This window comes from Solanum dulcamara, chromosome 11, assembly GCF_947179165.1.
Source record: "Solanum dulcamara chromosome 11, daSolDulc1.2, whole genome shotgun sequence".
NCBI lineage: Eukaryota > Viridiplantae > Streptophyta > Magnoliopsida > Solanales > Solanaceae > Solanum > Solanum dulcamara.
This window is the reverse complement of record NC_077247.1, coordinates 59,775,489-59,799,083: the sequence shown is the minus strand read 5'-3', so window position 1 is coordinate 59,799,083 and position 23,595 is coordinate 59,775,489. Positions and strand designations below refer to the sequence as shown.

Sequence of the window (23,595 nt, the reverse complement as noted above, 5' to 3'; positions counted from 1 at the left end):
GATATTATTTGATAATTATTTTTTATGCCACGTGTCTTTATTTAATTTGCTGTTTTTGACACGTCAGACGAGTGTATTACACACACTTAATATATTTTGATGATTGTCAAAAAAATGTCAAAATAACACATTCGACCCTTACATTAGGTGTCTAAAATGAACATCTCCTGATTTAGGTGTCTAAGTGAAAGTTGGTGCCAACTTTAAGGAGCCACCGATGGGTTTAACTTGATTTTAATTAATATTAAAATTAATATTTGTGTTCTTTAATTTTGGATGCACATATGGACACTTAAATTTATATAACATTAAATAAATGGACACATGTATTCCATGAGTTATAACACATATAGGACATCACGTAGATCCTACATGACAATTTTGTGTTATACATGACGTTTCATGCGTATTATACCACGTAAAATGCATGTGTCTATTTAATGGCATAATCGTTATTAATTACTTGAAAAATAAAAGTAAATGACTTTTTAAATATATTTTGATAATATAAAAATAATGATCCTAATCTGAAGTAGTTGTCAATAATAAAGAAATATAAAAGTAAATTGTGTGGTATCCAACAAGCAGGAGAGAGAGGGAGAGGAGGGGCACAGAGAATCTAGAAATTGTGCTACAAATACCTATGTCTTTCACTTCCTCAAAAGCCCAGAAAATAAAATCTGTCAAATATTTTATTTTATTTTATTCATTTAGATACTACTTTGTTGTTATATAACTATCAAAGATAGCCAATTGGGTAAAGAAATGATTGAAAGGTGAAAGAAATAACTATATGAGAATAACAAAGAGACCACATGTTGACATTTTTGAAGTCATTGCTTTTTCGAAAGACTTCATTTTTTTTCTCTGTAGAGAGAGAAACAAAGAGAGAGAGAGAAAAGGAGAGATCTTAATCTTATCTGGGATCTCTCTCTTTTGATTGATCACAGCAGAAGTTTTTTTTTTTTTTTAAATTTAAATTTTATTATATGGTGTTTTTAATTGGATTCTTGATTGTGGATATGATGTTTTTGTTTTTTAAGGTTTCTTAAGTGACAACACAAAGGTTGTTACTTTTTTTGTTTTTTGGGTTTGTGGGGTTTTATTGAAAGGGAATTTCAGTGACAACACAGAATTCTTATTCTTGTTTGTTATTCTTCTTGGATTCTGAGACTCAAGATCTTCAAGTTGTCAGAGGAGGAGTTACAAGAGATTTTTTGAGGTAATTTACAAAATTCACTTTACTAATTTCTTTTATGTTGTTAACTTGTTTTTTAAGTTTTTGTCTGTGTTTTCCTTTTTAGCTTTCATGTATTGGATTTGATCTTTATGTTTTGATTACTTGAAAGGAAGAAAATTGGAAATTGGACCAGAAGCTTTTTACTGATATTTCATACCTTTGTTAGATAAAATTGAATAAGGAATTTTTATTATTTTTCATGAAAATATAAGAAATTAGTTCTTTTTTGAAGATGGGGTAAGGGAAGAGGGCATTACAAAAGTAGGAAATCGGACACTCACCAACAAGGTGGAAGGTAACCAACTAAGCCGCTAAGATTCTCATTCATAGATTGCATTGCCTTCATTTCCATAATTTGACTTGAAAATTGAGTAATTTTATTGTTATTTTTTTTTATTACTAAATTAGAATAACTATAGACATGTACCTAACAGGTCATCATCTCAACCTACAGCTCAGTTTCAGCTGATAGAATCCTTGGCGAATTTGTTCACTTCTCTGTTTAAATTTTTTGAACATGAGACGTTTGAACTGCGAAAGTACTTGCTAAGCCATCAGATGAAAGCAGGCTTTGATATGTTTCTTTAGTCTCCGTTCTTTGAGAACTTTTATAGGCAATGTTTTTCTTAGGAGAGAACTTTGATCTTGTTAATAACTTCTGTAAATGTTGGACCTCACTAAATTAGGTTGACTTTTTTTTTTTTATAAAAAAAATTGAGCTTGCAACTGTTATAATCCTCTGGAAATTTTGCAGGGTTGTAATGGTCTGATTTAGAGTCCGTCCGTTAAGTCTTCTTTTTCGTGTTGTTTGATCTTTTTGTTGTCTAGTTTAGAGCTTTTTAAGTCTTTTTTCTTTGTGTTTGATTGTTTTACTGGCTTATAGTCCTTTTTTTACCCCTTGTATGATTGCAGGAATGGGCACTAAAGTACAATTTAAGACGTACTTGCCAGGATTTTGCTCCATGAGTGATCTAAATAACGACGGAACTAACACCCCATGGCTCCTAAATCATGAAAATAAGCCAAGGAAAAGAAGTCAGTGCACTGATTCAGTTTTGTCATCGCAACCAATTGATAGATATTTGGAATGTGACAGAGAAAAAATGAGGCAGACAATTTTGAAGCATGAAACAATTTTCAGGCATCAGGTATAGTGACTTTTAATCATTTTCTTTTTCAAATTGTTTCATTTCTTTGGAGGGCTAAAATAAAGAGATTGTATTTTTAACATTTTATATGCTTTTGATGTGGTTTACATGTGCAGCTCCAAGAACTCCACCGGCTATATAGAAGACAAAGAGATCTCATGAATGAACATCAAAGGAAAGAAATGCTTAACAGTCGAACAAAGATCTTCCAGTCAATTCCCTCATTGTCTCATTTTCCTTCATTGGATTCTATAGCTGGCCAGCTATCAATGAAAGATGCTTCTAAGTACAAATCGTCCTTTGATTTTATAGAGAATGATAGTAGGTCCATTCAATTCTCCCCCCAAATCACAAAAAGTTCAAAGGAATGTGAATCTCATCAGCCTGGTAGCAGTTTGTTCCAGAGAAAAATGTTCAACTCAAGATATGTAGTTGATGCGTGCTCGAATAACGAAGAAGAACAAACTACTATGAAACAATGGGGATTAGCCGCCATTCAAGGGAACCCTGTTGAGGAAATTTATCCGATCCCCCGAAGTAAAGAAGCAAAGACACCTATTGCCAGTGCTTTAAAGTTTCATTCTGATGCTGATTTCGACAGAGCCAATTCCTCAAAAAGGACTGATGAACTGGCTGACTTGAATAAACCTCTACCACTTGAAGAATCTCCTCCTCTGGTGCCAGATATCAATATAAGCAGCATTACTTGCCTCGAGGATGACATCTATGATGGGACAAAGTTCTCTCCAAAGTCACTCAAGGAAAGGATTGGTGGAATTTGCATCAACCACCCGCCTTGCAGGAATGGAGAAGAGCAATTAACTTTTGAACTAAATGCTGGTAAGATTGTTTTCATGATGTAAACCTGTCTTTTCACTTTTCAACTGTATCAGTAGGCAGTTACTTTTCATGTGTTTCATCTGAAAGGAGGATAAGCGGATAAGGAAGAATTTTTTGCTAGTATCCGATGACACTTCCAAATTAACTTTCTTGACTAAGAGTGGATTTCCATAGGCTGTGTCCTTTCTATATAGGGATATATAGGAAAGACTAAATATGTGTCTGCTACCTTTCTGGTGCACAAATTTAGTTCTGTTTGAGACTTTTTCTTGCCGAGTTATTTGTTCAATGAGTTGAAGTATGAAGGTTTAGATGGACTAAAAAAAGTAGGAGCAGAAAGGGCCACCGTAATAGTCACCGAAAGATCTCTTTTTCTGTGATGCCTCTTCATTTGATATAACAGTTGTTGATGTTAATGCATCTTATTCTAGTAAACAGGTCTCTATTATTGAATAACTCTCAATTCTGCACAATAGTCTCTACTGATGTTTGGACCTACCTCCTTATTTATTCTTTTCATATTTTCCTCTTTTACAAGTAGAGGTCATGATGCAAAAATCACACATGCCTTGATTGCCGTATTTATATTAATATCTTGCCACTTCCTTACGTTTTGATCTCGTTCTTCTTTTTACAGAGCAAAAGCAACCACATAACGGATCTTCTGGAAGACATGAAACTGCTGAAAATTTACCTAAAGCCTTTCATTCATCGCAAGGCCATAAACTTTTCAAGCACTCTCTCTTTAAGGAAACCAAGAATGAACCCCAGAAGAAAAGGACAATTTTTGGGGTTGAAATTCATGAAGAAAATCAAGTACAATCTGCCAGCTTTTCCAATGTGCGAACTTCCACTCATAAATCTCAACCACTTTCTCAGAGTTATACTGAACTTCTGCGAAACCTTGAGGCTTATCAAGGCAATATGCATATGGGAAGTGATGTCAGATCACATTCAAGTTCAAAGAATGTACTTCCAGACCAAAATGTTCTTTGTAAAAGAACTCAGCTAAATGCTAACCAAGATTGGACAAAAACTTCCAATCGTGTGAATGACGTGGATTGTAAATCTGCTGAATTGAAGAATGTATCTGGAAATTGTCAAAGGAAGCAGGAAAACTCCCGGGAGACATTACCTTGGTTAGTCGGGAAATCACAGGAAAGTGTAGAGCAGACCAAAGGGAGGGAAAATTGCTATCACTTAAATCCGGACTCCTTGCAGAATTGTTCCCAGCAGTTTTTCAGAAGAGAAGACACATCAGTCAACTCCACTCAATTTATAGATCAGAGGCGGGGAACCTTGTCATCGAGATCTACCAAAGATTCCGAGTGCCAGAAGATTGAAGTTACTGACAGCACTAAAATAAGGACAATTTTTGGCTTTCCACTTTTCAGTGCCTCCGAGGACTCGCATGCAGCACGTGGTCTCTCAAAGGCCACTTTTCCTGATGTTGACGGTGTTACTGCCACAAACATTTCGGGATATGAGACTGTTTGTAGAAAGCACGTGGAAGCTAAGGATTTTGTTCAAGAAAAAGGACTAAATGGTTGCATTTCTGGTTTAAGGTATCAGATTGATTTGAACTTGTCTTTAGATGAAGAAGAGGCACCATCAGCACCCCCTCTTCCTCAGGCTGTAGTGAGGATTGCAACCACTGAGATAGACTTGGAGGCTCCAGCGGTTCTTGAATCCGAAACAGAATGTGGGAATTCTAAACATACATTAGAAGAATCTAATAAGTCGAGTGAAGAAGCCATGAGGGTTGCTGCAGAGTCTATAATTTCCATCGCAGCATCTAGTCATGTAAACGGAGATATGAATGATGTATTGCAAACTGAACCTAGTGACTGCCTCAAATGGTTTGCTGATTTGATCTCCTCTCACTCTAGTGGCCACGAATGCATTGCTAGAAAGATCAGCTCATGTACAGTGTCCGAGTTTGATGAGGAATCCATTCCTGATGGCTTTGATTACTTTGAGTTTATGACACTCAAGCTGGAAGATATGAAGGAAGAATATTCCTACAAAATGCCGACAATAGAGAGCCAGAAATATGAAGAAACGGTGGCCACTACATTACCAAAACGGCCTCGAAGAGGGCAAGCAAGAAGGGGCAGGCAACGGAAAGATTTCCAGAGGGACGTTCTTCCTGGTCTTATTTCCCTGTCGAGGTATGAGGTGAACAAGGACATTCTGGCATTTGAAGAGCTGTTTAAAGCTAGTGGATCGTCTTGGCAGTCTAGCGTATCACATAGGAAAACCGGTAAGAGTGGCAGGGGAAGGCGTCGTTTAGCAAATGCTGATCCTTCTCCAACAATTCCTGCAGATAGCACACCTCCGGTAAACCAGCCTTGTTCTAGTGAGCTAGGGCTCGAGGAAAAAAGTCTAACGGGCTGGGGAAAGAGAACGAGGCGCTTGCCAAGGCAGAGATATCTAAACCATAATAACCATAATCTTGCCCTTCCGCTGAAGCAATGTTGATGTGTAGGTTAGGCTCACATCACGAGTTTGAACCTTGCTGCAGGCAAAAAAGTTTGTAGAGGGACGGGTCTATTATCCAGCAAGTTCTGAACCTTGCCAGCTGGCCCTCGGTTATTTATTGCAATCAAAACAATGTTGAGGAGGGAGGTGGAACGTCGGGGTATAAGAGCACCAAGGTTCTTGCAGCTTTTCCCTTGAGGGATCTCATGATCATTAGAGCTTATTTTGTACATTTCTGCTTTGATTACACTATTCTAAGAGTTTATTAATAATGCTACATTTCTTTTCTCCCTAAATAGAGATCAATCTAATTGGAAATGAAATAGTTGGTGTACGTTGGAGAAATCTCCTTTCATATTTTTCTTTTTCATAAAATGCAAGTTTTTTGATCTGTCAAAGTGAAGTTCAGAGATTAAAAAGAAAAAGAAAAAAAACTCAAGGTGGAGGGAATGGATTAAACGGATGGGTTTTTGAAGTAATTTGTACTTAAAATCAGGGGTGAGTAATTTGATTCTGAATTTGTCTCTCCATATGACAGGAGAGAGATATTTGGATCTAGACTCAAACGTATGAATTTAAATTATATTTAATAGTATATAGTATATTTAGTCCTTTTCCGTTGAGAAAGTGACCCAAATGGTCCCTATGTATATATCATCAATTTCTTAAACCTTCACATTTGTCACTTCCTAAATAATTTAATCAGATTTTTCTTCGAGACTCTAGTACACATGTGCCTCTGAATAGGCCCTGCAGCGCGCGATCTGGAATTTAATCGGAATTTTATGTGCTCCGGACATGAATGAGAAACCGAAAAATAAATGTGCTAATGGATTAGTACTGTTGTATTTTGTCGCAAATATTACTCCATCTCTGTACATGTTGGACACTATTTATATTTCGAGCAGGACGCATCTATAAGCTTGTCTAGATCCTATGGTTGTGTAAGGTCTACTTAGTGTATAAATAGTTTACCCAAAATTCGTAAGCTGTTTTTTCTTCTTCAAAATTCTAGATTCATCTCTCATTTTGAGAAATTCAAAAATGTTTGATTTTATTATCATAATAATACTCTCCAATTTATTTATCTTACTTTCCTTTTTAATCCGTTTTAAAAAGAATTTATCTTTCATGTTCAACACTTCTTTAATTTCAACTTAATGTGACATGTTTTAAATCACAAGATTAAAAAATATTTTGATACTTTCTACAAATATTTAATTTAAAATCATAACATCAAAAGTCTTCTTTACTTAAATTTTATGTCAAATCAAAATCAGACAAAATAATTGAAATGGAGGAAGTATTATTTTACTTGACTTTTACAAGTTTAATCGCTATCATCATATCAAAAGCATGATAGCAAAGTTGCAACTTTATTTCTTAACTAAATCCATCAAGCAAGCGTCACATTCAATCATGACTCCAATCTAGGCCACTCTAGCTAGCCCATCGTGGGCCTTGCCATAGACAGGTTGTTGGCATTACCCGAAATGGATCCTATCAAATATTTCACATTTTAACAATTTCACTCCCAACACTTGACTTATGCAACTTATTGCTCTTGTGAATGGAACTCATAACCTTGGTTCTGATACTACTTGATAGGATCAATCACTTACCATCATATCAAAAGTTATAGCTGATAGCAAAGACGCAACTTTATTTTTTAACTAAGTCAATCAAGCAAGCATCATGTTCGATCATAACTCTGATCTGAGCCACCTAGCCCCTCGTGAACCTTCCCATAGGCAGGATGCTGACATTATCCAACAGAGATAATAGAGAGCACATTCCTTTTCTTTTCATCAAACAATTAACCACATACTTATTTAGATAACGTTATAAAAGCTAATAAACTAAGTAAAAAAATGGTAATGAAGTTATAAATACTATTTCATTTTCAATTAAAATTTTCAAATTCAAACTTTAAATATAAAATCATTTTTGTTAGGAAGAATTTATCTTCTAAGCGAACTTTTCGCACACGAATTTAAATTCAGATGAGAAATCAAAAAACATGAAAAGAAAATAAAGGTAGGTAGGTGAATTCGAATTTAGTTACACGATGATCTTGAGTCTGTTTTATTTCATGCCAATTCATTTTATGCTTTTCTCGTTTATTTTGTAGTGAAAACCAAAAATAATAAAAAAGAAACAGAAAATGAAAAGAAAATAAAAGCAGGTCCTACCGGGAGTCGAACCCAGGTCGCTGGATTCAAAGTCCAGAGTGCTAACCACTACACCATAGAACCGCACTTGCTGTGTTAATTCAGAGTATATTATTACATCTAGTGTACGTTCCGGCTTGGCTCCAATTTGAAAGTAGTTTTTGTTTTAAAAAAAATAAAAAAATTGAAAAATTAAATTTATGCTTGATTGTGAATACAAATTGAAATTACTTTTGACTTCTTGTGAATAATTTAATTATTTTAAAATTCTAAAATTCAAGTCAAAATTTTAGCAAACATAATTCTTGAAGCAACTCGGCTATGAATATAAATTGAAATTATTTTAATTTTTTATGAATAATTTGATTATCTTTTTTTTGTTATAATCGTTGAAATTATCTCAATTGTGCTCCATTTTCATTGGAGCACTCTCTGATACGTGTTCTGAAATTCTCCAATTCAATTAAGTGGGGCTTTGCTTGAAGCTGATTTCAATGTCATAGCTTTTGCCTTCTTCGCTTGCTCTATTTTCATTCGAAATCCGATTTTATCACTCTATCGCACTATGATCACTTCATTGAAAGTTACTAGATCACCTTTTTTAAAATTCAAGTCAAAATTTTATGGGAAACATAATATCCGAATACAAATTGAAATTATTTTAAACTTTTTTGTGAATAATTTGATTATTTTTTAAATTCACAAAATTTTAAAATTAAAGTCGAAATTTTATGACGAGCGTAATTCCCGAAGCAACTCCAATAAAAAGGAAAAAATTTCATGGCTAGCCGCCTCTTATTAATGGTAAAAAAATAAAAGCTGTTGGAGACGGAATCACGGGGATTTCGCAGTTAAGGCACGCATTTGACATTTCTATCCCCCTTTTCTCTTCGTCTCCAAAGTCCACTCTCTAATCAGCAGCTCCCCGCCGGAGATTAACGAAATCGGAAAACTAATCCGACTACTATTCGATTTCCGATCAAGAAAATGTCTCAGAATCTCAATCCGAACCCAACTTACGACGTGATAATCTTAGGCGCTTCAGGTTTTACTGGGAAGTACGTCATTAGAGAAGCTCTCAAGTTCCTCAACGTTCCTTCTTCCCCTTTGAAGAATTTAGCCATAGCAGGCCGTAACAGTTCAAAGCTTTCCCAGGCTCTTCAATGGGCTTCCCGTCCAAACCCACCACCCCAAATCCCCATTCTCACCGCCGATACTACTGACCCATCTTCCCTCCGAGACCTTGCTTCACAGACTAAGATCATCCTTAACTGTGTCGGTCCGTTTCGTCTTTACGGTGAGCCCGTTGTTGAGGCCTGTGCTGATTGTGGGTGCGATTACTTGGATATTTCTGGGGAGCCTGAGTTTATGGAGAGGATGGAGATGAAGTATCATGATAAGGCTGTGGAAAATGGATCCTTAGTTGTTTCGGCATGTGGGTTTGACTCTATTCCTGCTGAATTGGGATTGATGTTCAATTCGAGACAGTGGCTGCCACCGGCTGTTGCTAATGGGGTTGAGGCCTACGTTAGTCTAGAATCGGATAAGAGAATTGTTGGAAACTTTGGGACGTACGAGTCAGCGGTGCTTGGTGTGGCTAATGTGGACAAATTACAGGAGCTGCGGCGGAGCAGACCAAAGAGGCCTCGTCCTGTGGTAAGGCTTCATTTCATATTGATACTGATGATCTTGGTCTCATTTCCATTACCCAACTATCCAATGTAAAGAGGTTTTAAGTTCTGGCTAATTGCAGTCATGGTAACATCTAGTTATTTAGTCATACGGAACTCCCAAGCATAATTTTCTACAAATAAAAATAGAAACTGGAAGGGTTGTTATCCTACAACATAACATGACTCACATATCATCTCAACCAATGTGCATTAAAACTTTCAATTTTTAATGAATTTGGATTGTATTGAATATAAGCATTCAACCCAAAAACTTGAAGGATATAGATGCAATAGCCAAAGGCTATTAGAAACTTCTTTGTAAGCCATTAGACAGCTCATGTAGGACAAATATAACTCAACCCCTTCCTAACGTGTGCAACTCGATGTTGAGGTTACGTGAACTTCAACAGGGATTACGAATGTGAGAATGAACTTATCAAATGTTGACTCTTGATACCATGCTAGAGAATATGCGTACCCAACACCAAACCTTAAGGCTGTGTGTGGAGTAGCCTGTGATTTCTGTGAACCCCTTGAAAGCCTTACACATTGCACCCAAGTATGTGGTGGTCAATGAGGTGGGTTGAGAATAATGAGGTCTCAGTTCAAATTCCAATGGAGGCAAAAACACTAGGTAATTTCTTCCCATCTGTTCAAACCTTAGTGGAAAGACTTACTTGTTATTTATGTTTGGGGAGTTAAAGAGTATCCCGTAGAATTAGTCGAGGTACGCAAGCTGACCCATATACCATGGTTATCAACAGAATAAAGCCTTACACAACTCATTGGAAAAAAAATATAACTTAATATTTATATTTTACTTATAAATTTGTATCTGACTTCCCTGGTTCAGGGTATCCAGCAACCTTTGCATTCTTTGAGGAGAAAATTTTAGGTAAATTCAAATGGTCTACTACATAGCCATATCAGAAGAAATTGAAACTGATGTACTGGGAATGTGCTTCACAAGCAATATACCCCCTCTGATTTTAACCGATTGACACTTAAATCTTGTGTCATGGGATATGGATAAATATAAGCTTAACCACTTTGTGAGTGGTATTAAAATGTGATTACTGGTATGAGAACCTCCAGATTTATGCTTCATCCTTTTCTTCCTCTATGAAGGCATTCACATATAAATATATACACTTAGTTTCATGATTCCATTAGTCTACTTGCTACGGCCAACAATTATTTGATGCAATCTGGTCCTGTGGTGTGTTAATTAAGTGGCAGAGAATGATAAATCAGAAGTGCTTTTGTCTTTGAAAAATTGCATCAGTTTTGAGAAAATGTAATGGAATTAGACCTGAATACAGTGGAAGTGAAAATAAAGCAGAGACCTAGAAAAGAATAGGAGTAATGGATTTTTTTGTGTGTTTTTTTTCTAAAACAAAATTCTCTTGTTTCACTGGATGAATACTAGTTAAGAAGTAATTAATCATTACAACTTAGAAATCATTTATCAGTATGCGTTTGAAGGTGTAAACTGCAATCAAAGTCAAAAGTCAATCACGTTAAGGTTGTTTTCCTCGTTTTGCAGAATGTTTGCATCATTATAAAAATGTATTTTACATGTGGAACTTTGAAAACCAATTTAGCTCTTTCCCTAAAATGCATGCCGTAGTCAATATGTGATGACGCTAATGAGTATATGGTAGAAATTCATAATCTTATGATGGATAGCATGAATTCGTGTATGACAGGGATCAACGTTTTTATTACATGCATACTTTTAATAGAGATTCATTGTTAGAGATGGGCTTATTGATACCTGCAACATTTTCTTGATTAATCATTGCACAAAGCCCTACTATGTGCCATGCTGCTTTGCTATATCTTTCAATGTTTTCTCTATAAAAATAACACATTAGATCTGTGGAACATATTCTCTCTCTCACTCTCTAATATTTTCCTGTTTGTCTTAGATTCCTGGTCCTCCTCCTCCTAAAGGTCCGTTGATGAACCACCTAAAGGAAGTTGGTGTTTGGGCTGTAAAGTTACCATCAGCAGATGCAATTGTAGTCCGAAGAACACTTTCATGTTTGGCTGAAAATCCTCATGGTTTACCTGGTGTTAATGAAAGCACTGAACAAGTTGAGAGGAGGGAGGCATTTTGGTCAAGCATAAAGCCAGCTCATTTTGGTGTGAAGATAGCTTCGAAATCTCCATTGGGTGTTGTTCGTTTCATTATTGTCGGGATGTTCATTGGCCTCTTTGGTAAAACTGGTATAGGGAGGTGGCTGCTATTGAAATTCCCTTCATTGTTCAGTCTTGGATGGTTCAGGAAAAAAGGTCCAACTGAAGATGAAGTGGCAAGTGCTACCTTTAAGATGTGGTTTGTTGGACATGGGTTTAGTGATGGCAATTTTGCATCTCAAGGAAACAGGAAGCCTGATACGGAGATAATTACAAGAGTAATGGGACCTGAGATTGGTTATTTAACAACTCCAATCATTCTAGTCCAGTGTGCTCTCATTTTTCTCAAGGAACGAAACAATCTTCCAAAGGGTGGTGTTTTCCCACCTGGGATTGTGTTTGGCCCAACAGACCTCCAAGACAGGCTTCAACACAATGGAATTTCTTTTGATGTTATTTCAAAGAATACAAAATAACTAAATGGTAGGGTTCCCTTTTGATGTTACTTTTGCTTTCATTTCATGTCCAGACTGTTTTCTGAAGTTTTGATATGCTTTCTTAATGCCTTAAGGTGCTTCTTCAACATTTTTCTCTCTTTAACGTGTTTAGATTACTGGAAATTTTGTTTAACAATTTGTTAGGTCTGTTAACTCCTGCGGATCTCTGATATCAGGAGCTTCCAGTGTACACCTATAGCCCTTCTATAGGTGACTGCATTTGATTCTTATTTTGTTCTGACTGTTGTTGGCCTGCAATCTTTTGACTTTAACAACATACGAGCTCCAGTTACAATTATTTTAACTACCAAAGGATCAATAACTGAAAGGAAGTCTTGATAACAACCTTCCAGGAATGGTGTAGCTACATCATTTTTGTTCTGATTTTAATGTTTCGATGAATTTCCTCAGCCTCTTCTCTGAGCTCCCTCCGATTTCCTTGGCCTTCCTAGCTTGTTCCCTCACTTTCATAGCGTTTACCTTCATATTAACATCTCCCATTAAGTTTTTCACCATCTCTGCAATCCTTCCACCATTCACTAGATTTTCCTCACCCCAACCCCATTCTTCTACCCACCTCCCCAATCCTGCCTTCTCTACAGCTTCTGCATTCAATTTTTGATCACCATGCTGTGGCCACGCCAGTATTGGCACCCCTGACCAAGCTGCATTCATCACTGAATCCCATTCGCACTGGTTCACGAAAAGTCCAATAGCTGGATGGTCCATAATAGCTTCCTCATAATCCCCTGCTTTCATTATTTTCCCTTTCTTTTCCATCTCCTCCAGGACTGTATTCTCAAACAATTCTTGAAGCTCTTCTTTTAGCACCCATAGAAACTTATATCCGCATATCTCTAATCCTTTTCCTATTTCTCGCAGTTGTTGTGAAGAAATCGGCTCTCTAGTACCAAAGCTAACATATACAACGGATTCAGCAGGTTGTTCGTCTAACCATGAACACTGACTGTCTTCTCCTAGCTTGTAATGTCCCACAGGGCCAACAGGAAATACAAGTGGAAGAGAACTGGTTACTCTTCCATCATCGAGGGCAGCAATTGTTTCTGGTTCAAACCAGGGAAAGGTGTTTAGAAAGACGCCAGTCACTTGAGGAAGAGCTCGAGCATTTGGCAGCAAGTAGGCTTTCAATACATAGTTTGTTTGTGAATCGTCCAGCCATGAGCGAGGGATGCTTGATTTTGGAACTGATCCTATACCCGGGATCTCAAGATTGCTTGAACAGTACTTAAATGCAGCAGGATCTTTGGATAACAATACAGGAAGGTATGCTACAGTAGAGTAAAATTTAGCTGATGTTGTTGAGATATTGTAAAGAGGAATGTTGAGATTATTAGCAATTTGTGAAAGACTAGATGCAAGAATAAAGTCGGAGACAATAGCAGAAACTGGTTCATTCAAAGACACCAGAGGGGCGAGCTGGTGAAGTGAGTTACTAATAGCATCAATTTGCATGATGAATGGATCATTTATCGGAGAAGTTGAGGTATTCAAGGGAAGAATTTGAAAATCTAGTCGATTGATTTCTGGGTGATTGGCAAAAAAGTTGGAGACGAAACTAGAGTTTGTGGTAGATATTTCAAGTAGCATAGTAATGAAGGTGATTCTACATCTATGTGAAGCTAACATGGAAGCTAGTCGAAAAAATGGAACCATTTGTCCAACTCCCAGGCCACTAGGGAGAAATAATATGTGAACTGACTTTGCAGAGTTGACAATAGAATCAGACATCTCGATGGCTGAATTGAAGAATGATTTCTGCAGAAACAGAGTGATTAGTTGTTTTTTAAAGATTAAGGCGTGGCCCCGATCACATTAGTTTTATACAATTAGGTATTTGATCGCTTTCATATGCTTGTTTGGTAGTTTGAGGAACAGTGAAGGAATCAACTTTGGCATCTGAAATTATACATGATGATTGTGAAGGCTTCGGACATTATGGGCAGCCTAAGATGATTAGGAGGTTATTAGTTTTTACAAATGTTTCCAACTGTAATTAGCTTCCAATTAACTCTCATATGCAAGGAAAAAAATTAAAATGACCCAACATTCATTTCTGGAGGTTGGATGTTTTATAGTTACATGCCATTAAAGTTTTCAGCTACAAATATTTATTAGTAACTTGTAAAAGTACACTCATTCAAAATCAGTTAGAGATGGCAAGTGGGAGGGGCATAGCCTTATCCTCCGGAGATTTCAATCCGCCCAACATATGCGTTTTGAATTCTAAATGGAGTGACGATTGGCCAACTAGGATCCGAATAGATAATTTATACATATTAAGGGCGCGTTCGGCAGGGTAGGAAAATAGGTTCCTTAAAAATAAGGAAAATAACTTCTCTAATGAAAATATAAAAAATAAGTTCTACAAGTGATATTTCATATTTTATTGTGGCCTCCCCACCTTCATTGCTTTATCACACTTCATTTTCACACCTACCCCACCTCCAATAGTATTTGTCTAGATAATATATAAATATTTTTAAGATAATATATTTTAATTATTTATCGAACATCAAAAAATAAGTAAAAAAACTTGCTTATTTTTTCAGAAAACATTTACGAACTCACCTAAAATAAATTTGTGAATACAAGTACATAATTTGAACCAAATCTACTTGACTGGGTCAATAACATGCTTTGCTCTGAATCGAGAATTTTTGTTTTCCTTTTTTGCATTTTTGTTGCCGCTGATCCATGCCATCTGAAATGGGTGAAAATAGGGGGCCTGCTGCTGCCAAACTTGTAGCTTAATCAATATTTTTCAACTCCATTATTATTCTTGTCTTTCCGATCCGTTCTAAGCAGCAAAAATTAAACTAATACTCACTTTTGTTTGCTCTTGGGGTCCATTTCCATGGTGGGGGTGCAGAGGCGGATTTAGAAAGACGAGAGGGACAAAAAATTACACGATATATATAAAGTAAATTTTTATATTTATGAACTTATATTAACTTTGAACCTCCTGAACAAGAGTACAATGGTAAGACCTTTCAAATTGTCTCATGTGTTCAGGATGTGTCTTATGTTTTTAATTTAGGTTATTTCTTTTTATTTAATTTCGAAAACAGTCACTGGTCTAGCTTAATTTTTCAATATTAATTATATTGTTATAATTATTTTTAAAAAGGGTTGAAATAGTAGATTTAATCTCAAAAAATCAAATCCTGAATTCGACCTTACAAAACTTTCGTGCAGTGCAATATGGTCCATTATCTGCTACATTTCCTCTCCTTTTATTAGTTTTCAAGTAGATTTCACATTTGACCAACTATATTAAGTACTACAAATCTACAATTTATGCCTCTTATCCAGTGGAGGCGACGAGGAGCCCTCCAGTTTAATTGATCTGTCAGACATCTTAATTGTGGGGGCTTCAATAAGATCAGTCTAATATTTATTAAGATTTTTGGAGGCTATTTTATTTTTAATCCTAATTTAGACTTATATAAAAAATAAATATTTTCGTGAAGAGACATTTAAAACTTTCATATAAACTTTGGAGGTATTCATAAAAAGATCAACACATCAAATATTATCTTTGTTAAAGTCCCCAACATATATTCTTATCAATCAAACACATTGCAGACGATCATCTAAAATTTATTTTATATTCGAAAAATATGGTACTAACTATCTTCGAATCACAAACAAATTCAGAGAGAAAAATTAACAAAGAAATATAATTATACTCATAAATATTCATGGATAATTTTTTTGTTTCTCTGCTCTTATCCGGTTCAATATATTCCATCGTTTAATATTTTTGTTGACGCAGCGTGTGGTCATTATTTAATTGTCCCCAATGCGACTACGGTTTGGCCCTACAGCTTGGCCAAATTCCCAACTAGGAAATATTTTAGCCAGAATTGAAAAGATTTAACTCATTTATATTGCACCTACCCTTCATTTATTCAAGTACACCTGTCTTATTTTTTTTATAACAAATGTAAATATTACCATTAACAACCAAATCAATACACCTAAAGAGCACCTACTCCATTGACGGTTATTGATCTTCCAGCTCGATTAAGATAATTGTTGGTTATTGTTTGAAAAAGAAACAAAAAAATACTAAGGTCAAAAGTATTGGCTATCTCACATCGGTGGGATAAAAAATATAAATAGCTTTTATTAGGTATTTAAGGAGCTTAGCTTCATTATTTGTATCTACATAAAAAATACACCAAATATCAAAATGTATAAAATACATGATTAAGGAATTTAGGGATGGTATCTCTTGGAGGTCTCTTGGGTATAGTATTTTAGGTATTGGGTGTGTGAGAGAAATATTGTGTATTATATGGTTGTAACAGTTTTTCATATAGTGAATATTTTTCTGGATGGTCCGTGGTTTTCCCAAATTGGATTTCCAAGTTAAATATTTGTGTTGTTATTCTTTTTAATTTCTCTGTTATTATTTTCTGCTTGAAGGAGGTCCGGAAGGGAAGGAAAATTAGTCGGTGCTTTTTTCAACAAGTGGTATCAGAGCCTTAGGTGTGGAATAATTCTTTTGAAATTTTAGTATGTTCTGTGGTTGCAGCTTTGTCTGATCTTCCACATCAGAAAAAATTTCTGAATTCAAATTATTGAGTCTCTGATGTGGAATAATTCTTTTAAAATTTTAGTATGCTCTATGGTTACAGCTTTGTCTGATCTTTCATATTAGAAAAAATTTTTGAATTAGAATGATTGTTTTTAAGTAAAAATTTCGTCCTAGTGGAGTAGCAAGTGGAGTCTGATTCCGATGGAATTTGCTATTCTGGTGGAGTTGCTTTGGAGTACTTGTATTTTTGGTAATAGTAAAATAAGTACAATCTAAAGAGGTTCTGGCTAAGGAAAGACTCGGTACTTAAGTGTATTCCTTGTGATCCACCTCTCTTTTCTAGGAACTAATTTAGTGGGTACTTTTTCATTGATATTGTCCATTTATTAATACTGTTAAGCATGTAGGGACATGAGAAGTTTGGTTAGAGAATGAATTTTGGAGCTGGTTGAGTGAGAAAATAAAATCAAAGCTGATAAAAATTATCCGCAAGAGTTATCAAAATCTGGTATGCATTAGTTAAGAGAAGAAAAAGCTTCAGCGGTGGTTCTAGAACTATGATGGTTGTGATTTATGACATGTATGATTGTGGTGGGAATGTAACTTTGGAACTTTTGTGGTTCTTTGTTAACGCAAGGAGGGACCAAGAGAGGTGGTCAAAGATTCAAAATTGATCACATGGTAAAAATAAAATTGAGGCTTTGACTAGTGGTGTTTTAAAATCTTTGTGGACTGAGAACTTTAATCAACAACTGGTAAACTCGGGCAAGGTAGGATTGTAAGGAGCGGTTCGGCAAGGGCTCCGACGGTACGCTGGGATAGATATCTTTATGTCATGTTGTAATTCTCCAAGGTTTGTAATGATAGAGGATGGTATAATTCTAGCGTGTCCATATTTGCACATGGGCATTGGTTGGTAGGTGATGCCAAGATTTGTGGTGGAAATGATTTCAATGGCTAATGAACTCTCAAGAAATCAACAAGTAGGCACCATAAGTTATTAGCAAGTTTTTCGACATGAGCCGAAATTGAAATTCTTAAAATTGAAAAGTGATTTCAAGTGAAATTTCTTGAATTTGTGATATTCAATCTGACTGGAGGTACTCTTTATAGTGGGGGTATGATAATTCTTGATATTAGAATTATGATTGTCGTTATCAGACAATGTGAAGGTTGCAGCTACGCATGGTTGACCGAGTTTTGAGTCAGGTGGAGAACTGATTCTGTTATGTGTAGCTGGACAACTGTAAAGGGCCAACGATTGGTATTTTTTTTTCTTTTTCAAAGGTGGAGATTTGTTGGTTATTGTTTGAAAAAGAAAGAAAAAAATACCAAGGTCAAAAGTATTGGTTATCCCACATCGGTGGTATAGCAAATGCAAATAACTTTTGTTAGCTATTTAATGAGCTTAGCTCCATTGTTTATATCTACACCAAAAATACATCAAATACCAAAATGTATAAAATACATGGTATAATTTTTTTTACCATTGAGGAATACATGGTATAATATTTTTCTGGGTCGTCCGTGGTTTTTTCCGCATTGAATTTCCACGTTAAATCTTTGTATTGTTATTTTTTTAATTTCTCTATTATTATTTTTTGCTCGAAGGCGATCCGAAAAAGACGGAAATTAGTCGTGTTTTTCCCCAACAATAATTGGCCTGGTTAGTTCGTTATGGTTTGTAAGGCTAAGTTGAGGGATCTATGAGTGTTAAAGCCTCCAATCCATCATGTCTCTTATTAAATAAAAAAATCTTGAATCAAAGAGTCACATATATGGCCTTTCCTAGTCTTATTGACTATGTCTAATTTAACAATGAAACTTTTCTTAATCTGTATAATTGTTGTACCCCTTGGTCCTATTTTTCTTTATTAAGGGTCTACATTAGAATAATTTATTATCTTAATCATAGTTAAAAGAATAGATTTTGAAAAAATACTTTTGATTTGGTAAAAAAATTCTCTCAACTATAAACATCATTAGAAATTTCATTTTTTTACCTCCAAACAACAACTAGGTACGCATCAGATCCCCAACAACCAAAAATATTATTGAGCATCGGCATTAGTAACTCTTCAACACTCCATGCTCATTAAAAACTGAAGTTCGTATAGGACTTTTGTTCCTATTTTTATATGTCTAAATCTGATGAATATTAATTTAGTAGTGTAAAAATTTGTGAGTAAAGATAGATAAGTTTATAAAAACAAATAACTGTAATCCGATGAGATCCAAATTAACCCAATTTAGACACTTAATAAATAAATAGAAGAAGTGTTACTCATCCAACTGCGTACTCCATTAAACCAAATCCGATTTTGCAACCTTCTGTCGTTATTTAAAGCCCCAACTATAGAGCTCCTCAAAAAACAATCACTAAAGAAGTAGGTAACTTTCGAAGGTTTGCTCTTCCTCACACCTCATTTTCTCATTACGAAGATCGTCCTTCTTCTTCCCTTCTCTCTCTCTCTCTCTGTGTGTGTTACTATACAATCTCATGATCTCTCATGTTTATTGATTAGTAATAAGACATGAGTGTGTATATATAATGTATAACTATATATCAGAGATGTATATGTTGTTTATACAATATTTGTCAATTGCACTAATTCAAAGTTGATTTTTTTAGCCCGGTAATTTTTCCTACAATGAAATCATCGAGCAGTATGCACGTCCCTAGCTTCTTAACTTTTTGGAATTTGCTGTCTTAAATCCTTTTTAGACGAAAGAACAAAATGGGAAAAGACACAACAAGATGTTAACTTTTTGTATTATATCTAAGATTAGAACTCGTATCGTGGAGAATTAGGTCCCGGATGAAACATATTGCAATAGTATTCTACATGCAAGAATTTTGGAACAATAGAAATACAAATTAATTAGGAGAGTCAATTGCTTTAGAGGATTAAGATCTCTGGATCATTAACAAAATATATTTAAAAAATGATTTTTTTTCATATCTCTTAATTATATATAAAAATAAAAATCTTTTATGAAAAAAACATCTCATGGCGGCTGGCACCATAAATGCACTGCAATACATGCAGGAGAAGGAGCATTGATTTTAACGGATTCTCTGCTACAAGTTTGGCGGGAGAGAGAAAAATCACGTGAGGCGTACGTGGGATTTTTCTCCCCGTTAAAAAACTGACGGAAGCTGGATCAGAAGTGCATCATTTTGCCAGAATATGTGGACTATTAGTGATGCATACAAAAGAAATAGGACCATTTTGCCAAATGTATTGGACTGTTTTGGACACTATCCAACATGTTTTACAATTTCCAATCGGGCCATGTCACAAAAACTCAGCCCAAACCCGAACCCAACTTACGACGTGATCATCTTAGGTGCTTCAGGTTTTACAGGCAAACACCTCATTAGAGAAGCTCTCAAATTCCTCAATGTTCCTTCTTCCCCATTGAACAACTTAGCCATAGCAGGCCGTAACACTTTAGGTCGAGCTGAATTACATCCACCCTCTCACTTCGTTCGAGCTTCCTTTCAGCCTTCTCATGGACCAAACTTTCCCAGGCTCGGCAATGGGCTTCCGGCCGAAACCCACCACCCGAAATCCCCATCCTCACCGCCCAAACCACCGAATCGTCTTCTCTCCGTTACCTCGCTTGCCGGACTAAGATCATCCTCAACTGTGTCGGACCATTTCGTCTTTATGGAGAACCGGTCGTTGAGGCCTGTGTTGATTCCGGATGCGATTACTTGGATATATGTGGAGAGCTGGAGTTTATGGAGAGGATAGAGGTGAAGTACCATGATAAGGCTGTGGAGAATGGATCGTTAGTTGTTTCGGCTTGTGGGTTTGATTCTATTCCTGCTGAATTAGGCTGGATGTTCAATTCGAGACAGTGGATGCCGCCGGCAATTTGCAGTAAGGTTGAGGCCTACATTAGTCTAGAATCGGACAAGAGGATTGTTGGAAATTTGGGGACATACAAGTCAGCGGTGCTTGGTGTGGCTAACGCGGACAAATTACAAGAACTAAGGCGCTCCAGACCCAAGAGGCCTCGTCCTGTGGTAAGATCCTATCACCTTCTCTTCATTGCTGGTTACTTTCCATTTTATGGTTATGTAAAACTGCAGTCATCATAAATGGAAATATTTATCTTGATATCGTATGATTTATATACTCGTCTCTAGTAATGCGTATGAAAAGATAGTCAAACTTTTAACTAAGACTGGAAAGAATTCAAACATCCACAACAACAACACACCCAGTGAAATCTCGCAAGTGGGGTTTGGAGAGAGTAGAGTGTAGGCAAACCTTATCACTACCTCGTGGTGGTAAAGATTTTGTTTCTGAAAGAACCTTGTCTCTAGTGCAGCAAATTCAAGTACAAAGAAGAATAACACAATGCAGAAAACATATCAACTACACGGTGAACAACAAAATCAAAACATGGTAAACAACTGATGATGCGAGATATCAAAAGTAAGAACCACAGCTCATGCACGGCAAATGTCACTCAGCACCCTCCTGGTGTTTAACCCTGATTTCGGGGTTACTCGCTTCAACAGGGAATAACTTACCAAATGTTTATTTTGATACCATATGAAAGAAGCTAAGCTTTCAATGCAAAAGTTTAAGGATATGGGTGGAGTAACCCATGATTTTTGTGAACTCCTTTGAAAGCCGTTAAACAACTCATGCGGAAAAATGTAACTCAATATTATGTGTTAACCACAATTTTAGATCCGGCTTGCCCAAATCCTAGTTTCTGCCAACTTTTGCGTTCTTTTGTGGAGAAATCTTAGTAAATTTTAATGATTTGACTCCGTAACATGAACCACTGGAAACAGATTTACCGTGAGTGTGCTTTACAGCAAGCAAAATATCCCTCTAGTTTTAATCAATTCGCACTAAAGCCTTGTGTAATGGGAAAATTATAAGCTGAATAGTAATTTGTGAGTGATTGAAGGTATTAAAATGTGATTACTGCTGTTAGAATCTTTAGTTTCATGCTTTGCCCTTTTCGTTTCTCTATTCCTTCCTCTATGAAGGCATACCCAGATAAACACTTTTACAATAAGTAGTTCCATCAGTCTGCTTTTGATGGTGAACAATTATTGATGCAGTATTACTATCTACTACTGTGGTGGGCTGATCAAGCGGCTGGGAATAATGGTAGATAGGTTGCCCGAAGGCTGCTAAATGAGAACTTATTTTATCTTTGAAAAGATTGCATTAATAATGAGAAAGAGTAATGTAATTAGATCTTAACGCAGTAGAGCAAATTGATAAAGAAAAAAGTGAAGGGCCTCGGAATGCTCAGTTCAATCACATACACCAAATCCTTGCATAACTATTCTATCTTCATTACTCTTTTCTTTCACTGGTGAAATAGCTGTATGATAACCAGCAATTGGTCTTTAAAGCTTAGAAGTCGATTAGTCATTATGTGTTTGAAGGTGCAACTTTTAGTCAATGTCCACATTTTGCAACTTGGAGAACCCACTTTTGACATTGATGAGTATGTGGTAGGGATTCATAAACCATGTGATTGATATGATGAATGCATGTATCATAGGGTTTCATAAACATTATGGTTGATTTCTGGTGGAATGAATGAGTAAATGGTGGGATTTATCAAACCAAATGATAGAGATTCATTCACTTGATCTGAATCTATGGGGATAGTATTCATGTTTTCTGATATAACACATCAGATCTGTGAAACATAGTATTTCTCTCTCACTATCCAATATTTTCTTGTTTGATTCAGATTCCTGGTGCTTTTCTTAAAGGTTCAATGGTAAATCACCTAAAGAAAGTTGGGCTTTGGGCTGTAAAGTTACCATCAGCAGATGCAACTGTGGTACAGAGAACACTTTCATGTTTGGCTGAAGATTCTCGTGGTTTACCCGGTGTTAATGAAAGCACCGAACAGATTGAGAGGAGGGAGGCATTTTGGTCTACCATAAAGCCGGTTCGCTTTGGTATGAATATAACTTTGAAATCTCTGTTAGGTGTTGTTCGTTTCATTACAGTTGGCAAGTTCATTGCTCTCTTTGGTTAAACTGGTATAGGCAGGTGGCTGCTCTTGAACTTCCCTTCAGTGTTCAGTCTTGGATTTTTCAGGAAAAAAGGTCCAACTGAGGATGAAGTGGCAAGTGCTACTTTTAAGATGTGATTTGTTGGACAGGGGTTTAGTGATGGCAGCCTTGCGTCACAAGGGAACAGGAAACCTGATACGGAGATAATTACAAGAGTAATGGGACCTGAGATTGATTATTTGACAACTCCAATCATTCTAGTCCAGTGTGCCCTTATTTTGCTAGAGGAACGAGACAATCTTCCAAAAGGAGGTGTTTTCCCTCCTGGGATTGCTTTTGGCCCGACAGACCTCCAAGATAGGGTTCAACAGAATGGAATATCTTTTGACATTGTTTCAAAGAAAACTGTCTACCGAAATTGTAGTTCTCTGCAGTTTTAGTCATATGGAAAATCTTTTGATGTTACTTATAACTTTCCTGGCTAACTCTAGAATCCCTGGCCGTTATTCTTTTTCTTCTTTAATGTTCTTAGGTAACTGGATAAGCTTTATTTTTTTTTGAAAATTTATTAGGTCTGGCAAGTCCTTGTATCTTGATTTCTGGGTGATCGGAGAAAAAGTTGGAGATAAAGCTCGACTTTGTAGTATGGATTTCAAGTAGCATGGCAATGAAGGAGATTCTACATCTCTATGAAGCCAACATGGAAGCTAGTTCAAAAAATGGAACCATTTGTCCCACTCCCAGACCACCTGGGGGAAATAATATGTGAACTGGCTTTGCAGAGTTGATAATTGAATGAGACATCCTGATTACTGGTTCAAATCGA

General features: G+C 36.1%; 3 protein-coding genes, 1 non-coding gene and 1 pseudogene across 4 annotated transcripts; 3 read left to right on the top strand and 2 right to left on the bottom strand.

Annotated features, from left to right (window-relative positions):
* Nucleotides 1-609: 609 nt before the first annotated feature.
* LOC129873083 (uncharacterized) lies at nucleotides 610-6,054 on the top strand. The gene is made up of 4 exons (XM_055948084.1): nucleotides 610-1,222; nucleotides 2,153-2,388; nucleotides 2,505-3,228; nucleotides 3,866-6,054. The coding sequence occupies exons 2-4, from the start codon at nucleotides 2,155-2,157 to the stop codon at nucleotides 5,707-5,709; spliced, it is 2,802 nt and encodes a 933-aa protein (XP_055804059.1). The 5' UTR covers nucleotides 610-1,222; nucleotides 2,153-2,154; the 3' UTR covers nucleotides 5,710-6,054.
* Nucleotides 6,055-7,892: 1,838 nt separating this feature from the next.
* On the bottom strand, nucleotides 7,893-7,964 carry TRNAQ-UUG (transfer RNA glutamine (anticodon UUG)). The gene has a single exon. It is a non-coding gene; the product is annotated as a tRNA-Gln (tRNA).
* Nucleotides 7,965-8,671: 707 nt separating this feature from the next.
* On the top strand, nucleotides 8,672-14,291 carry LOC129872933 (probable mitochondrial saccharopine dehydrogenase-like oxidoreductase At5g39410). Its single transcript, XM_055947889.1, has 3 exons — nucleotides 8,672-9,536; nucleotides 11,485-12,178; nucleotides 13,075-14,291. The coding sequence occupies exons 1-2, from the start codon at nucleotides 8,868-8,870 to the stop codon at nucleotides 12,169-12,171; spliced, it is 1,356 nt and encodes a 451-aa protein (XP_055803864.1). The 5' UTR covers nucleotides 8,672-8,867; the 3' UTR covers nucleotides 12,172-12,178; nucleotides 13,075-14,291.
* LOC129872764 (UDP-glycosyltransferase 13-like) lies at nucleotides 12,562-13,941 on the bottom strand. Its single transcript, XM_055947666.1, has one exon. The coding sequence runs from the start codon at nucleotides 13,939-13,941 to the stop codon at nucleotides 12,562-12,564; it is 1,380 nt and encodes a 459-aa protein (XP_055803641.1).
* A 5,519-nt stretch (nucleotides 14,292-19,810) lies between the features above and the next one.
* LOC129873926 (probable mitochondrial saccharopine dehydrogenase-like oxidoreductase At5g39410) lies at nucleotides 19,811-23,453 on the top strand (annotated as a pseudogene).
* The last annotated feature ends 142 nt before the right edge of the window (nucleotides 23,454-23,595 follow it).